The sequence below is a fragment of the Globicephala melas genome, chromosome 12, assembly GCF_963455315.2.
Source record: "Globicephala melas chromosome 12, mGloMel1.2, whole genome shotgun sequence".
Taxonomy (NCBI): domain Eukaryota; kingdom Metazoa; phylum Chordata; class Mammalia; order Artiodactyla; family Delphinidae; genus Globicephala; species Globicephala melas.
Window position 1 is genome coordinate 61,453,492 of NC_083325.1, and position 15,114 is coordinate 61,468,605.

Sequence of the window (15,114 nt, forward strand, 5' to 3'; positions counted from 1 at the left end):
CTGAGGCCTGGCTCACAGTCACAGTGTGCAAGAAATGTCAGCTACTCTCATTAAGGGCTACAAACAAGATGATGCAAATGGTGCTAGCTGCCGAGGAAGACAATTCTGCTGCCCTCCTTTTTTGTTTTTAGTTTGTAAGAAAATAAGGACATATCTCCCATATAGATGCTTAAACTGCAAACTTTATCTGCTATTCCATGTGTTTCCATTCCAGCTTTTTACAAGGGCCAGAAAATAAAGATAATGCAATTGACGAGCAAGAGGAGATGTAGAGAAAAGCCAACAGAACAAACCATAAGAATACAGTCAGTTATAGACTTACAGACTGGGATGGCTTATCTGTGTACCTGAATTGGGTGTTGACACTAACTTGCTAAGACTTAATCAAGAGAGTACTTAAGTGCCAATTTAAACAGCACTCAGGTACTTGTGAATTGAGTTAGCTGTCAAGTAACAGCATAGTCTTTAAGGGCCCCCAGGTTCACATTCCCAGTCCTCCAGGAGTAACCAAGCACATTATGTTGTCATTTGGAAGGTATGTATCTCTAATAACAACAGCAGTCACAACAAGGTTCTTCCTCCCTGAAGGTCCAAACACACTATATTTGGTGATGCAGTAATTTATTTAGGAAGAATCTAAACCCACAATCCTTGTGTGGGGTCCCTTTCATCAAATTTCAGACTCTGACTATGTACCTTGGGACTGTAGCTAATAAAGGTGAGAGCCAACATTTGTTATGCAATTATGCACAGAGGAATTTACTGTGTATAAACTGCATAAATACCAGTCTTTCTGTTTCCTCCAAATAATTCTGGCTGATTATTTATTACACAACAATGCCTTGCTTTTTTCTTATTCTGTCTAATCCTTTGGCTCTTCGGAAATCACCTGAAATTCTATTTAAATAGGCTATTGAATGACTGCTGAGAAAAATATTTTTGAATACTTCCAGAGTCTTTCTTGGATCCTGAAAACTAAGCAATAAGATTTATTTGCCTTGCATTATTTTGTAAGTTTATTATTATTAATAAAGAAGTTTATTACAATATTATTCATAGATAATAATAAACTTTTATGATCATTATCCTAAGCTGTACATTGTTTTTTTTATCCCCATGCCAAAAGAATCTTTTGTCTTCTGAACACATCTTAAAATGAGGGTGTCACTGGAGAGTAAACACAGTTTTACGTGAAACTTATTACTTAACTGACTTTAAAACAAAAACAAGAAACAGAAGATAAATTAGTTCTCTGAGAACTAAACAATGGAACCTTCTGCAAGGCTGAGACCAGCAGAGCCTAACAGCTTGGAATAAAGATGCCAAGTCTGGTGAAGTGAAGGAGACAACCTGAATGTGAGGCTTGAGAAGCAAATCGAGGATGAGTCTCAAAGGCATCCTTCCCCCAAGGTGCTCAAATTCAGGGGAGAGGGCAGGTGGGAGATCACATCAACAACACCCGGAGTAACTGTCAAACTGCAAATGATCTCCTCCCCTGTCATCAAACTCCTGTGTGTCCCAACACAGGGCCAAAAGCCAGAGATGAAGAGAGATAGAAGGGAACTTGAAATAGGGGCAGGTGGAAACTGAGATGACCTCTGGGAGCAGAGGAAGCAGACAAAAATGTAGTTGAATCTGACAGACTTCAGTTGATCCCAGCTCAGCCACATATTGGCAACTGACCTTGGGAAAAATTATCTAAATCTCTCAAAACCCTAATTTCTTCATCTTTAAAATGGTATAATAAGGCCTTTGGCAGAGTGTTAACGTGAGGATTAAATGAAATCAGGTACAAATAAAAAGCACTCACCCCACAGCACCTGAATGCAGACATTCTGTTTTTCCTGGTTTAATTTAAAACAGCCTAAATAGTTTCTTTGAAGTTTACTAGGAGTTATCCCTCATTTAGCTTTGTGTCCGATGTGGTATCTGGATTACGGAAGGTTCTTAATAAATTTTTTGGAATTAATGGCTGACCCAAACTGTCACTCTTTTCTCAAACAGTGGAAGATTACAACGTGACCCAGCTGTTTCAGAGACCAAACTCTAAGTGATCAAACTAACATCTACTTCCTACCCAAACATCTATATGACATAAGAATAAATCAGTTTCTCATACATATAATATATATTTTTGTCTATTCACCAACTGCTTCCCTTCTCCACTCACCACAATGGATATGCTAATGACAGCCAAAGATGAGGGCAAAGGGTTTGCCTTTCTTACTTTTAGAAAAAAGGCCCTACTTTTTTTTTAACAAGTTTTTCAAAGTCTTATTTTCAATCTAGACTCAAGACTCATGAAGTTAAAGAGTTACTGTTTACTGGATTTTATATATGTTTTTAATTTTTCTTACATTATCATGCACATACATATACTTAAATAGTTCAAACCAATAACAGACTGCCCCTAATTCCTAGGGATAGATATTCCCATCTTCATCAGCTTCAGAGGGCATCTTTCCTTGTAAAGCTGACCGTACATCATCAAACATTATTGCACACTCCTTTTTCCAGCACTGAAACGCTGCCTTCAGGGGATAGGAGGAGTATATGTGCGAGGTGGGTGGGTGATTTCCACAAAATTGGTCATCTGGAAGCTATAAAGTTTTGGAGTGTGGCAGCTGCATTCTGAGTAGAGTAATGGTGAGGGAATTGGTGATGTCAATAGAACCAGAATCCTCCAGCTTAAATTTTTATATGATTTTTAAGGTCTTTAATAATTCTAACCCCTCAGAAGTTAATGAAGCCAGTCAGGCAAACTCTGAAGTCTGAGTTGATTAAAATTTCGGTAGAAGCAAAAAGACTTCTTGACAGAGGACTCAGTCTACTTGACTGAATTTCTGAAAAGACCTGTCAGTTCCTTAAAACCTGTTTTAAAAAATTCTAGGAGGATCCATCTTCCATAAGGACTAATTTTTGACCCACTTTAGTTCATTTCACTATGCAAATGTGCTTCTTAATGACGGACACTCTCTATTGGAACTGTCAGTGTAGATATTCAATCTCTTGTCTGTACTAACAGACATGGACCAAGGATTAAGGCTGACTTGAGTAAGTGTGCAAAGAATCTTCCCAGGATGGGGGAAATGGCCTGGAATAGCGGTTGGGATGGAAAGACTAGTCCAGGATATCTCAGGCTCTCTCCATGAAACAGGAAGAGAGGTAGTGAATGCAGGTAACCAAGACATAAGAAAAAGCCCGAAAGGAACTGCAAAGCCACAGCCATCGTGATATTAGAAGCAGAACGGATGCTCAGGGTGAGGACTCCAGGCAGTGAAAACCACCTTTGATGGCTCCAGGTTTTTCATCTAGTTGCCAGGACTCTTGGGCTTATGTAAGCATTACAAGTTGAACAAGCTATGCTTTGAGTCATGGGTCTTATTTCCAATTTCATTTCATTTCATCGTGTTGACCTTTGGATGTTAATCAGGCTTGCGGTGAACTGATTTAAAATGTATGTATTCCTTGACTGTAAAGTATTCAGATAAGCATTATCTGCAGTGACAAAATAAAGCCCACACTATTCTCACTGTAAACGTGTAACATTTCCCCCAAATGATTAGTTTGGGCTGTATAATAAATTCATCTGCAACTGGTAACAGCATGAAGCAGACATTATGCCTGAGGAAACAGAAAACAAGCAAGCACATACTGGTAGAAGCTTATCCAACACGAGATATTCGCCAGGGGCTCGTTAGAATCTACAAGGGTTACCTTCACACACAGGGCAACACTCCCCAGGCACTTTGACGGGGTTCATGCAGCTCTGTCCGCAGGCCGTCGCAACACAGTGGGGTTCTCCGTTGATGCACTGGCAGAACGTGCAGTCGTCCTCCCGCCACCGGTCCCCATGGGCACGGATCTGACCATTGGCATAGCAGCCAGCGGGATTATTGAAAGGATATACGGGATCTAAATTAAAATGTGAGTTCAGAGTAAGACTGAGGGCATTCTACATCTTATCTCTGCCTGCACCTAGAGACATTTTTCCCCAGGTTCTCGTCATCAGCAGTTCTTTTCCAGCTGTGCTCAGCAGAAGCTCAGGGCCACAGGAGGTGTCTCTAGGGGGACATGCAAAAGCAGCTGTCATGCTGAATTTCTGTCCACCCATCCTGACACGGCACACAGGGCAGGGGATCTGAGGCATAAAAACCAATGTGCAGGTGTTATCATTTCATAAAGGTGCAAAACTTCGTGGATGGAGCTGTGGGTTGGTCGTGAGAAAAAAATGCTGATCCATTTTAGGCTCTGACGATGCCTTCTGAGTTGCCAACTTAAATGTTTATTACACCTCCATTTTACCTCCTGTAAAGTGGAAAGAATAATGCCCCATCTAACTTATAGGGAGCCTGTTATTTCTAGGACTAACTGAAGTCTATCTCACGGTGCCTGGAGGCACAGTGAGGTGTATACAGTTCCCTGCTGTGGCCTTGTTCAGGACAGGACTGACACAGCTTCTCTAAACCATTCATGGCACTGCTTGTGCCCTGGAGGGAAAGCTGTGAACCTATGCCATTTTTCTCCCCCAAGCTGAGCAGTCAGGCAGCAGCTGAGGCTGGGGAACGCAGGTAGCCAAGGAGAGTGTAAAAAAGTTTTCTGAGGTTGCTGACAAGCACATAAATAAAAAATCCCCAAATATCCTTATAAATGAAAGCAACTAGATAAATCACTCAATGTTCTTTTTCAGAAACATAAAATCTGGCCTCAAGAAGCAAGTGCTGCTGTGCTGGAAGCAAAGTCCAGGCAGTTCCGAGTTTGGTCCTCTTTATTCCAAAGAGGTAGTAGGGCATTACAAGAGAGTGAGAGGGCCAAAACTGAAAAGCACGCAGCCACAGCTTCAGAAGGGCAGTCTGCCAGACATGCAAGCAGCCAAGAGACCTGAGTTAGATAAGACTTTATAAAATTTCTTTATAAAAAATATTACACTGCATACTTCATTTCTACTTTGAGCCTGGATCTGAATTCCAGGAAGTGAGACATAACCGGATCTATGCCCAGACAACTCATTATGATTATTACACAGAGGTCCATATCTATGTTTTTACATGACCAACTGCTACATAGTTTCAGAGACTATTTACACACCGGGGGGAGTAGCTACGGAACAAATCAATTGGGAAGGTTAAAAGTTTGATGTGACTTTCTTAAAATCCCTGATGACACCTAAGAAGTGAACCACCTTTCTCCCATGTTAGCAAAAATAATTTCTAACAGGGAAGGTGGCCTCCCTGCTATGAACCACTGTTCAATGTTAGGAATGTAGTTTGCATACTCTAAGCAATTTCATATCTTCAGTATTATGTGGCAAACAGAGCTCAAATATTGAAAAGAAATGGATTTAGAAAACAGAAAAAGTTATGGAACATGGCATGAAATTCTGTCCTCCCGTTTCACGTGTGGAGGTAAGGGCAGGGTGAGTGTCAGACATGAGACGGATGTGCCTGACTCCAGACTGAAGGTCTGTGGTCCGGGCAGGACAAGAAAGCTCACGTGATCCTCTTTTCTGGGGAAACAGTGTAGTGCAGTTAGGCCAGAGACACGGTCAGGCACTCACTGTTCCTGGCTTCACTGGAAACTCAGACAAGTGACTACTTTTCTGATTATCCTGATCCTTAAAATGTGTGGATTGTAGTATATGATATTCAGAGTTATCATTCTGAAATGTTTATTATTTCTCCATAGGAGAGACAGGAGGGTCGAGCCTGTTGGAGGAACATGGACCTCTTATTTCTTGGAGGGAAATGGGGAATAAAGAGAAAGCAGGCCCTGGGGATCCTTCTGCCCAGGGCCACAGTGGACACTGTCTGAGCCTTGCCTTGGTGTCACCACCATGCCACACCATGACCCGACTCTCACTACCACACATTTTCAAAGGACGGGGAGCCCTGCTCTCACCTGGACTGGCATGGGTATCAGAAAGGAAGCAGGGTTGGTTCCTCTCTGAGCTGACTGGCTAAGGTGGTCAGTGACTAGGGCGGCCCTGTCCTAGCTGAGCAATCTGAGGGGAGCAGGGTGGGTGGAATTCTGATGTCAGGATGGAGAGAAAGTCCCAGGACTTGCCAAGGAACTGCTGGAACCACAGAGGAGGAACAGAAAGCACCTCCGGGAAACCTCACGTCCATCTGTGGAAACAGGTGACCGCTGTCTACACCCAGGGTGTAACTTCCCTCAGGGAAGTATTGACAGTTTCACACAGTCTACCTAGCATTATTGAAGTCCTAAAAGGTAGACCATGGTGACAAAAAACGGGAACTTCTTCAATCTTCCTCTATTTTGGAGACTGAAGTAGGTCAACTGTGATATTAAGTCCCTAAACCATGTCTCTTCTTCTTATTCTCTGATTGGCACCTGTCCTTACCTTCACACACAGGGCAGCACTCCCCTTCGGGCACATAGTATCTCTCGCAGTTCAGCTCACCACACTGGGCAGTGAAGCAGATGGAAACACCCCCTTGGCATCGACAGAACCGACAGTTGTCCATTCGAAACATATCCCCATCGCTATACTCCACATTGTTGAATACACAGGCTGGCTTTGTTTCTAAAGGAGTTAAAACAAACATGGCAGATTCAAAGTCATTTCTCTGGTGTCCTTTCATATTTTTCAAACAGCCTCTAGAAAATACTGTCTGACAGCAGGTTAAAATTTGATGGAAATTTACTACACTCAATATAATTTTTTACAACAGAAGCAACAAAGCAATGCAAAGTAAAGTAGAATAAAATAAATAAAACACATCACTATTCTCATTATACCAAGGAATCGAAATTCCTCTTAGTAAAATCTATACTGGCGTCCCCTTATCCCAAATAAAAGTAACCATGTGACCATGAAACACATTTCTGATTTGTGCTTTAAAAAGATTTTTTGTTAAACAAAACGTCTGTTTTGTTAAATCATTCTCTACCCTCAAGTAAATGATCCTGCCTCCACATTAGGTTTTGTTCTGCCTCAAAAAATTTATTTAGGCCTTTTAAGAGGTTATGTTCTTCTGTTTCTCCACTGTTTTCTCCTAAATTCTTTTTTCTATCCTGTTTAACAATCTGTAATTATAATAGTGCTTGGCCTTTAAAAAAACACTTTCTACATGCATTACCTCACTTAATCCCAATAACAAAGGTCTGATGTAGAAATACTTATCCTGAGTGCAGAAGTGAGGAAATCCTGGGTAATTTGCTCAAAGTCACACATTTAGCAAATGATAGAAGCAAAAACAGTAGCTCTTCAACTAAAACCTTGTACTCCTTCCATTGTGTTTCAAGGCTATGTTCTGCTAAGGACTCAAAGCCCTGCACTTAACAATTCTCATAATGACACCAATGATTTTAAATTGTTTCTCTGCCCTAAAACACTCTCACTAAATCCATTTCTTAACGCTAATTTTGATTGACTTAAAAGAACTCCCACCAGACAAAGACATCATAAGAAAAAGAAAACTATCTCTTATAAACACAGAGATAAAAAAAATCCTCAAAAAAAAAAAATACTAGCTGACTGAATCCAGCAACATATAAAAAAGATTATATACCAAGTGGGATTTATTCCAAGAATGCAAGGTTGGTTTAACATCCAAAAATCAATTAATGTAATACAACATGTCTATAGAATAAAGGAAAAAAACCACAGGATCATCTCAGTTGACATAGAAAAGATATTTGACAGAAGTCAACACCCTTTCATGATAAAAACGTTCAATAACTTAGGAGTGGAAGTTGTTAAACAGCAGCTTGATAAGTGGCATCTATGAAAAACCCACAGCTAACATCATACTTAATAGTGAAAGGGTGAATGCTTTTCCCTTTAAATCAGGAGCAAGACAACGATGTTCACTCTCACCACTTCGATTCAACTTTGTACTGGAGGCTCCAGCCAGGGCACTTAGGCAACAAAAGGACATAAAAAGCACACGGGTTTCCCTGGTGAGGCAGTGGTTAAGAATCCGTCTGCCAATACAGGGGACATGGGTTCAATCCCTGGTCCGGGAAGAGCCCATATGCCGCGGAGCAACTAAGCCTGTGCGCCACAACTACTGAGCCTGCGCTCTAGAGCCCGTGAGCCACAACTACTGAAGCCCACGCACCTAGAGCCCGTGCTCTGCAACAAGAGAAGCCACCGCAATGAGAAGCCCACGCACCACAACGAAGAGTAGCCCCTGGGCTTCCCTGGTGGCGCAGTGGTTGAGTCCGCCTGCCAATGCAGGGGACACAGGTTCGTGCCCCGGTCCGGGAAGATCCCACATGCCGCAGAGCGGCTGGGCCTGTGAGCCATGGCCGCTGAGCCTGCGTGTCCGGAGCCTGTGCTCCGCAACGGGAGAGGCCGCAACAGTGAGAGGCCCACGCACCACAAAAAAAAAAAAAAAAAAAAAAAAAAAGAGTAGCCCCTGCTCGCTGCAACTAGGGAAAGCCTGCACGCAGCAACAAAGACCCAACACACCCCAAAATAAATAAATTTTTTTTAAAAATCACACATATGAGAAAGTAAGTAGGAAAACTCTCTCTACCTGCAGATGACATGATCTTGAATTTTAAAAGATTCTAAAGAATCTACTAAAAAACTAGTGAACAAAAAGTTCGGCAAGATTTCAGGGTACAACTGCAACTCAAATAAATTGTATATCTACACACTAGCAAAGAACAATCTGAAAATGAAGTTTAAAAAAATTCCATTCACAGTAGCATTGAAAAGAATAAAATATTTAGCAATAAATTTAATAAATGAAGCACAAAACTTGTACTTTAAAAACTAAAAAGCGTTGTTCAAAGAAAGTAAAGAAGGCCTAAATAAATGAAAATATATTCCATGTTCATGGACTGAAAGATAATATTGTTAAGGTGAAAATATTCCCCAAATTGATCTATATTTTCATTGCAATCTCTATCAAAATCCTACTTGGTTCTTTTGTAAAAACTGACAAGCCAATCCTAAAACTCATATGGAAATGTGAGGAACCCAGAACTGCCAAAACAACCTTGAAAAGAAGAACAAAGCTAGAGGACTCACACTTTCTGATTTCAAGACATACTACAATGCTACAGTAATCAAGACACTGTAGTACTGACATCAGGATAAATATACAGTTCAGTGGAATTGATTAAGAGTTCAGAAACAATCTCTCATATTTAGTGATTTTTAACAGGGTGCCAGGATAATTCACTGAGGAAAAGAATAGTCTTTTCAACAAATGGTGCTGGAGCAACTGGATATCCACATGCAAAAGAATAAGAATGGACCACTATCATACCATATACAAAAAATAACTCAAAATGAATTACAGAACTATGATCTAAACGTAATAGCTACAACTATAGAGCTCTTAGAAGATAACAGGAGTAAATCTTTGAGACTTTGTAATTAGGCAATGGTTTCTTAGATATGACACCAAAAGCATAAGCAACAGAAGAAAAAATAGTTAAACTGGAGTTCATCTACTTTTGTGCCTCAAAGAACACCATAAAGAAAGATAATCCAAAGATTAAAAAATATTTGTAAATATCTGATAAAGGACTTGTATCAGAATATATAAAGAACAACAATAAAAACAACCCAATTGAAAAATAGCAAATATTTGAATAGAAATTTCTCCAAATAAGATACAGAAATGACCAAGAAGCAGATGAAAAGATGCTTAACATCATTATTTATTAAGGGAATACAAATCAAAGCCACAATGAGACATCACTTCATATCCTAGGATGGCTAAAATGAAAAACATATAGATAATAACAAATGCTGACGAGGATGTGGAGAAACTGAAACTCTCATACATCGCTGGTGAGGATGTAATGAAACACACAGTTACCAGAGGATCCAGCAATTCTACTCTTAGGTATGACCTTATCCAAGAGAAATGAAAACATCTATTCACATAAAAACTTGTACACAAATGTTTATAGCAGTGCTATTCATAATAGCCAAAAAAAACCGGAAACAACCTAAACGTCTATCAACTGATGTATGAATAAACAAAATGTAGTATATCCATGTAATGAAATATTTCTTGGCCATAAAAAAGGAATGAAATTTTGATAGATACTAAAACATAAATGAACCTGGGGAACATTGCTAAGTGAAAGAAGCCAGTCAAAAAATACCACATATTGGATATGATTCTATTTATATGAAATGTCCATAATAGGTACATGTATAGAGACAGAAAGTAGATTAGTGGTTGCCTAGTACTGGAGGGTTTGGGGGAAATGGGGAGTGACCGTTAATGAGTCTGGGAATTCGGGGGGGGATTGATGTAAGTGTTCTAAAATTGATTGTGAGGATCAAACAATTCTGTGAATACATTAAAAACAGTGAATTGTGCAACTTCACTTGGTGAAGTGCATGGTATGTGTCTCAATAAAGCTGGTAAAATAGAAGTACTTCCAAGCTAAAGACAGTTCTCCTGAGCTAATGCAACCTGTTTAATAAGATGGGAAGAACCAGATCATGAGACACACAGCTCTCATGGGCTCCTCTGTCCTAACGTCATTTCTCCATGTCACCTTGGATATTCGAAATATTTGAGACTTTCACTGCATTTTAATTTGAGTATATTTACATTTGTTTTGTACCTGGACAAACAAGTACTTTCTCATTTGATTTTATAACAATCCTGTCAAGAAGACAGAACAAATATTAATAGCCACTTCTTCAATGAGGAAAATGAAATTTTTAGGCAAACTGACTTTTGCCTAAAGTCACATAACTAGTGTGAGATGAGCTGTGTGTCTATATTTACACAGGCAGTAAATGTGCATGTCTGAACCTCTTCCGTAGTGTTGGCTGGATATACTGTTTCTTTTTTTCAGAAAACTCATGTCAGGAAGAATCATCTTATTACAGCTCAGAATTTATTATACTTTTAGCTAACATACTAAACTGAGCTGGGATTGGAAGAAACTGGGCAGCTGGACCACAAGTTCTAAAGTGTAGAAAATGGAGTGCTTTTTATCAATCAAATTTGCATGCTGTGGAAGGAGGCAAAATACTGCATTCTAACAAAATGCTGAGCTTCCATTCAAACTGAAGAAAAAGAAGTATTTTAGAAACCAATTAATATTAATTATCAATACTTATTTGCCTTAATCAACCACAGCTACCATCTGGGTGAAGCCACAAATCTTGGTGTGAGATTTGAAGGAGTGAGAAGGGAAGGCTGTGGTTATGACTAAAGCAGCTGCAGATGAACTCGCTTTTACCGTGGGTTGTGCAGAAACGTGAGCGGGAGGGGATGGGATTGACAAGAGTTACATTTCACTAGCTAAGGCACAGAGAGCAAGGGAATGGAATTTAGAGAGATGGAGAGTCCCAGAAAACACAGCCTTGAAAACACAATTGATTCTTTAGGATTAAAAAAAAAAAAAATCACATGACATAATGAAATCCCTATTTGATGCCAAGACAAATTTACAGAAGCTCTTCAGAAAGATGCATGATAAAAATGGCTGGCAGTGGTCTTTGAGGAGCAATGACCAATTACTTCTTCACCTGCTGGGGATACATGTGAATCTTAGAACCCTATGGAGTTTACCACTACCTCTATAACAGGACATTTTCCATGGACAGAGAAAAGAATAATATTACAAATAAAATAATTTACTGTGTAACTTGTACCTATCAATGCATAAAATTGCATATGCATTGAGATGCACAAAAGTGTCTTTTTAGGTATTTTTGCACGTTTTTTGTGTCTGCCCATTTAAATTTTATGTTCCTCAGTTCTGGAATATTCTCTTCCCTCTTTAACATATTCCAGAACTCCTGAAAAACAACCTTATAGACTGTTAATAACTTCTACTGCCTGCCAAATTACACTGATTGGCAGACAGTGATAGGTATATAATTTTAGCAAAGGAAAAGACTAAAATGTAGAACTTCACATCAAATGTGAAAATGGAGAAAAAATCCAAATAGGTATACTTCTGTTGCTTTTTCTCTTTAATATCTCAGTAGAAAATGGCTAATGTCTTGCCTCTGGTCTCCTTTCACTGGGGGTAAGTTGTATAGGAAGCAAGTGGGCAGACTTAAGAAGTCAAAAGAGAGACAACTGTATGACAGATGAGAAATGTTTGAAAATTTCTCCATAAATCAGAGACAAACTGATGTAATCACAAAGACAGGGTACATGAGCTTCCAGATAGCTATAGGAGGAAAACACCTTTTCTATGGGGGGGAAGCAGGGTGTGTGTGCTAGAGAATACCAGGCAGATACTACTTCGGGATAAGGGAAGGGGAACAATACTTACAAAATAGGACTGCAAAAGACTGTATCACTGTTAAGCAAAATTAGCTTGACAAGACCCCAGGAACACAACAGATGCTCAATAAATGCATACTGAGTGGAATATTTCTTTCAAAGTGCCATATTCTCTCCATCACTGTAGAAGTAGACCTTATGTCCCTAGAAATATTACTGAGTATTATTGCTAAACAGACAATGGGTTATCATTAGAAGTTTCTGTACTAATTTTCTTAACAAACTGCAGGTCTCAGTTTTCTAGGCCCAAATTTTACATGAGGAGCAAGCTGACTTTGGGTATGGCTCTCCTGTGACTGATGGATTTGACATGTTAGTGTGTCTGATGCTGGAAGAGTCAGTTAGTGGCTACAACACTCAAACCATGATGTTCTATGATGTTGGATTTCTGTGCAAGTACATTGGACAGCTGAGCATATCTAAGCAACCAAATGACTGTTTCCATATTCTGTATGTGGATGACTTCCCTATTCAAACCCAAATGCCTCTAGAAATGAGTGAGCTGGGCCAGTGTAAGGCAATAAGGTGTACTGTAACCAAATGGAGAACACATGTCGATCTAAAAGTAGAGGCCAGGGCTTCCCTGGTGGCACAGTGGTTGAGAGTCCGCCTGCTGATGCAGGGGACATGGGTTCATGCCCCGGTCCGGGAGGATCCCACATGCTGCGGAGTGGCTGGGCCCGTGCGCCATGGCCACTGAGCCTGTGCGTCTGAGGCCTGTGCTCCGCAACGGGAGAGGCCACAGCAGTGAGAGGCCTGCGTACCGCAAAAAAAAAAATAAATAAAAGTAGAGGCCATCACTCAGCTCCAGCTGACTAATGACAAAAGTTTTGCTTATGGGCAGGAGCAGACACAGAACTGTTTCTTGAAGAAGATCTGGGATTATTCAACACTGCTGTGGAGGTCATACTTCTAGGCGATGATACTGATGTCTTCTAGTTTATACAAAAGGAGCTCAATCATACCCCCTGTTCCTTTGGTTTCTAAACAACAGGGTTCTCATTCAACCAATACCTCACAGGTCCTCCTTTCAGCCCTCAGTCACAGACCATAACAATCCGACGAGCAACTCTCCCCTCCTCCCCCCCCCAAATAAAACCAAACCCAACAGAAAAGAGAACGAATATTTATGGAGAATGTTCTTTCCATCTATTCATCTAGGCTAATGTTTTCAAAACTCAAGAGTTCTTGAATTCTCTGTGAATATTTTTTAACCTTCTGTGTTCACGATAACGCTTATCTTAAAAAAGTAACGTAAGCATACGGATCACCTGGATGGCAGCTTAGGAGCCGAGTGCTGGCAGGCAATCTCTGTTTCTGCACATGGGGTTAGTTAACATGCAACCCACTGTCTCCTGAACTGGGGTTCCCAGATCCATTCCGACATGTTCCTACATGTTTGGGGGTTTCTCAAAATCAATAAATAGTCCTCTAAGCACCCAGGTTCCAGCCGGGTGTCAAACTCACCTCTGAAAACTGCTTTCACTGAGGTGTATTTTAATATTTTGCTTTTGCTTTTATTGAGAAGAGCAGCCAGAGGAAATCTGTTTCCACATTTAAGGGATTAAAGCAACTAAGGACAAGATCTACTGTGTCATCCAGCGCTCTCTTTTCAAGCTTCCATATGAGCAGAGGGTTGCCCTGTTCAGCAGGCTTCTTGTCTCTAAAAATAAGAACTGCAGATCTGATTCTATCTCCTTTTTCACTTTGATGGCCAGGACGCTGGGGGCCTAACTTGACATTTAACTCCACCAATTAAACAGACAGATGCTATGGCCTGCATACCTGTAGGCATTTTCTTTCTGCTTTTCATTTTCAACTTTTACATACAACTCTACGGTTCTGATTCTCTTTTCTCATTAATATTCTACCACTATGTTATCTTATCTGTTCTCAGTGTAAAGTTGCCTCAAATCCTTTGTGCATAAGCAAGGCTTTATATATATTTTAAAGCTATATATATATATATATATATATATGGCTTATTAAAATATGTATATATAAAATAGACCTCTGCTCATCTGGGCAATGATAATGAATTTTGGATAATGTAATATCCTCTAATGGTGACCTTATGACAACAGTAAGATTTTCCCAGGGCACCAGTTGCCAAATAAACAAACAAACACATACACTTACATACAAATATATGTATGTGTGGAGGGGAGGTGTGTGTATGTATATGACAAAAAAAGTGAAATACAGGCTTTGAGACGGAATTCCATACACACTATTCTGTGGGATTTTGAATCTTCAGATGACTGTAGTTTCTAGTCTCATCTACAACTGAATGACTAATATAGAAATAGACACACTGTAGCAGGACACGAAATAAAGCAAAGATCACGCAACCAATTTATGGTGGCAAGAAAGAGGCAAACACCAGAAATCCTGTGACTGCTTTGTCATCTCAACATTTTCTCACAGCTGAAGGCAAGTCCTGTTCCTGAAGTGACTTCTATAAATGGGCTCTATAAATGGGGGCAAGGGCACTGAGGGGGCGGGGGGCAGTTATCAGCTGTCCAAACCGTATCACACTGGGGAGAGATGTAAAGTTAATGTCCTGATGAGAAAGTCATGACACTTGGGTTTCTATAATCAAGAAGCAAGGAAAAAAGAAAAGCACTCCTCTAGAGGTGATATTTCCTGGGGACAAGAGACCTAAGATTAAAGTGTAGGGCAGTAAAAGATGGCGAATTCCCACAAAGTAAGCCCTCTATGGGCTGATAATTAACAGCCACTCTAGAGGGAACTAAGATGATATGAATCAGATCACTTGCTCACTCACCCACCCAACTACCCATCAGAACCTGGGTGCACTCTGAGAGGCAGGCAATGTGCTAATAACACAGACACAAGGATA

At 40.2% G+C, this 15,114-nt stretch overlaps 1 protein-coding gene across 5 annotated transcripts in view; it reads right to left on the minus strand.

Annotated features, from left to right (window-relative positions):
• CRIM1 (cysteine rich transmembrane BMP regulator 1) overlaps window positions 1-15,114 on the minus strand; it is a 208,502-nt gene that overhangs the window by 68,820 nt on the left and 124,568 nt on the right. For all 5 annotated transcript variants that reach the window (XM_030857944.3, XM_060309070.2, XM_030857949.3 and 2 more), the window contains 2 exons: window positions 6,362-6,544; window positions 3,718-3,915 (listed from right to left, as the gene is read on the minus strand). In XM_030857944.3, the coding sequence (XP_030713804.1) occupies window positions 3,718-3,915; window positions 6,362-6,544 (381 nt within the window). The remainder of the gene's footprint in view (window positions 1-3,717; window positions 3,916-6,361; window positions 6,545-15,114) is intronic.